Here is a 3,023-nt window from a genome sequence, read left to right as displayed (position 1 = left end):
GCGGGCCTTAACCACCGCTTTAAACGTCCTCCCAGAAGATAAGCGTAGGCCTGATGGGGAAACCACCGCAGAAGTTAAAACTGATTTCAGCAAGCACCGCGTCGCTGATCGAAAACAAGCACTTGAGAAACACGGGTCGCTGGCCTACAGTGAAGAGAAGTACGTGCTCAGAAGTTACGTACTCATAAAGTACTGCTAGAGAAAACACATGGTTGAAATGAGAACTGGGCTAATTCAGGCTCCCGAAATGAATACTCCTACAAAGTTCAGTCTGATATGTACTGCAAAATCCAACTGATACCTGTTTGAAGAAGAGCAACAGCAGACCAGACGCACTATAAAATTACCTGGAATATCCTGAGCAAATAGAAGAGCATATTAAAACTAGCTGTTTAGCACATCACTTCTTGCTCCAAAGCCAGACAAAGCTCAGCTCTCAGCCCTGATGAGGTGAAGTTGATGATTACACAGTCTGTAACAACGGTTTAAAAAGCTTCACCTCTTCAAGTTTTGAAATCTGAAATTACTTATAAATTTCAGAAACTGGGAGCACCCGTGAAGCAGTTTACATCTGTCTTTACCAATTATATAATCCCTACTGAAAATCCACAAACTATGAGCATTTCTGTAGACAAGTCTTTGGCTTTAGAAAGTTCACCAGTAAAATCTGGGTCAGCAGTATAAAATGTTTCCCAGTAAAAGAAAAGCAATACTTTCTAGTTGAGCAGGTAACAAGATGTGTCCTATGGAAACACCAGGAATACTGGAGGTCTAGAACCTATTTCGAAACAACTGTTTCCACATTTCCAAGTACTTCCCTCTGTTGCCTTGCCACCTCTGCCAAACAGCTGGTTTCAATAGAATTACGTCCACATGGACATTGCTGCCAGTGGTCAGACAGAAGTAGACAACAGTGGTAAAAACTACTTGACACAGCAGCAAGAAATATTTAAAAGACTAAGAATACATACTTTATGTAAAGCTGACAGAAATTTAGCATTATACTCAGTCCATTAATGCCACTCAAATTCCTTCAGCACGAATGCTTACTCCTGCCCTGACCACTAGTCTACACAGATGGAGCTTTAGCTTTTTGAGTGCACTCAAGTTGCCATCTTAGCAAGCTTTTACAATGAGATAAAAGATTAATTGCTTTAGAGTTATTTAGCTCTTCCAGGAACACATTTGCAACAGAGTATTATGATGCTGTTACCACTTACAAGTTTACTACCTGAAAGTTTGAGAACTTATTTTACTATCCTCATAGTGGGAACTGGCTTCAGAGAAGGCAGCCATCCTCCTTCTTGTAGCCGAGTCACATAATAGGACAGCAGATTTTATTTTTCATTTCAAGGGTACAGGAAACACTACAAAGTTCAAAACAGTTACAAACAAGTCTTAGATCATATCCAATATCTGCTTTCAAATACTTTGGTAAAGAAAAAAACACTATGAAGCTATTTTTATAAAAAAATGATGAACTACAATCAGTAGGTAGTACAGGTAGAAATTTGGGAAGTTTTTTCTCTATTGTTCGATATTCTGTTGAATTCAATGGTAGGTCAACAGCTTTGTCTTTTTTTTTTTTTTTTTTAATTAACAGAGCTTTATAAAAGCTTTGCAGTCTCTCAGGCCCTGCAATAAATCTTACAGTAATAGTTTTCATGCTCCTCCTCTTGCAACTGAGCCTGAATACCACCGAACTGAGTGGCTGAAGGTGACTTGCAGAGCAGGAGCCACAATCAGGCCACTTACCCACAGTCCAGAGCAAAAGGCAGTAGCCTCATCTTTTAAAGGTGTTTGTCTCTGATCACACTGGCACTTAATATACAAGTTACCACCCTTGAGTTGAGTTCCACGCACCAATCTTAGGCAAGAATGAAGCAACTTGACTGCACACAGACTGAGGCCTGTCTCGAAATGCTGCAGCCACAGCCAGCTGTGGAGCTACCTGGCTGCCCCCATGAAAGCCCCTAACCTGGGGGGCACCAGGGAGCTTGACTCTTGTGATACACCACCAATTCCTCTTAGAACAGGAACACTGCCCTCCTTGACTGCCATTGAAGAGCCAAATGCAGGAGATTTTAGAAAGACCAGAGCATATTTATTGATAAATAGCTGTGGGAGCTGAGCACCGGGCAGGACGCTGGCAGTGGCAGTCCCTTCCTGCCCCTCGGTGGTCAGCCCCAGCCCCGAGCCATGCTCAGTCCCGTGGGGCTTGCAGGCTGCTCTGTCCTGCCAGGTGCCGGTCCACCTCATGCCTTCTTCCTCTTGCCGCCACTCGCAGGCCGCTGCTGCCGCTTGCCACCGCTCTGCTTGCTGCTGCTCTTCTTGCCGCTGCGGCCAGGCCGCTGCTGCTGCCGGCGGCCGCGCTTCCCCCGTTGCGCCCGCTTCTTGCCCTTGGCGGCGGCCGCCTCGGCGTCCTCCTCGCGGAGCTGCTTGTTGACGGCGCGGGTGATGTCGAGCGGCGGCTTCTTGCTGCTCATGCCGCGCAGCAGCTCCAGCTGCCGGCTCCGCTCGGCCGCCAGGTCGCCCAGCAGCGGCGCGAAGCGGCGCTTCCTGCCGCCGCCGCAGGGGGGCGGCTCCGCCGGCTCCTTGGGCAGCCGCGGCTGGAAGCGGCCGAGCGAGGCGGTGGAAAGGCGGGCGACGCGGGCGGCGCGACCCAGCTCGGCGCGGCTCTGGTGGCCCGTGGGGTGGAGCGGCGCGGCGGGGGCCGCGGCGGCCCCGGGGGCGCGGTGGGCGCGCGCCAGGTTGCGCAGGCGGTTGAGCTCGTTGCGCGCCACGCGCTCGCGCTTCTCCCGCCGCCGCTTGGCGAACTGGTCCTCGTCGGGATCGGCGCCCGCCGGCACCTCCGCCACCCAGGCGCGGGCCGGGTCGCCGCCCGCCCGCCGGTAGCCCCAGCGCCGCCGCCACTCCTTGGCCTGCTCGTCCCACACCAGCGAGGTGCGCTTCCGCCGGCGGATGCCCTTCAGCCGCGCGAACTGCTCCCAGCGCGTCGGCGGCCGCGGCCGCGGCGGCGGCTT

General features: G+C 51.7%; 2 protein-coding genes across 2 annotated transcripts in view; both read right to left on the bottom strand.

The window, feature by feature from the left end:
• Positions 1-2,061, bottom strand: part of ADHFE1 (alcohol dehydrogenase, iron containing 1) — a 26,657-nt gene extending 24,596 nt beyond the window's left edge. Inside the window, exon 1 of the mRNA XM_026077008.1 lies at positions 1,979-2,061. Within this exon, the coding sequence (XP_025932793.1) occupies positions 1,979-2,061 (83 nt within the window). The remainder of the gene's footprint in view (positions 1-1,978) is intronic.
• Positions 1,321-3,023, bottom strand: part of RRS1 (ribosome biogenesis regulator homolog) — a 6,425-nt gene continuing 4,722 nt past the window's right edge. The window contains exon 2 of the mRNA XM_026077007.1: positions 1,321-3,020. Within this exon, the coding sequence (XP_025932792.1) occupies positions 2,256-3,020 (765 nt within the window). The 3' untranslated portion in view covers positions 1,321-2,255. The remainder of the gene's footprint in view (positions 3,021-3,023) is intronic.

The sequence above is a fragment of the Apteryx rowi genome, unplaced genomic scaffold (assembly GCF_003343035.1).
Source record: "Apteryx rowi isolate R43461 unplaced genomic scaffold, aptRow1 scaffold_446, whole genome shotgun sequence".
In the NCBI taxonomy this organism is placed as follows: domain Eukaryota; kingdom Metazoa; phylum Chordata; class Aves; order Apterygiformes; family Apterygidae; genus Apteryx; species Apteryx rowi.
Note: the sequence above shows the minus strand (reverse complement) of the source record. Positions and strands in the feature narration are given on the sequence as shown.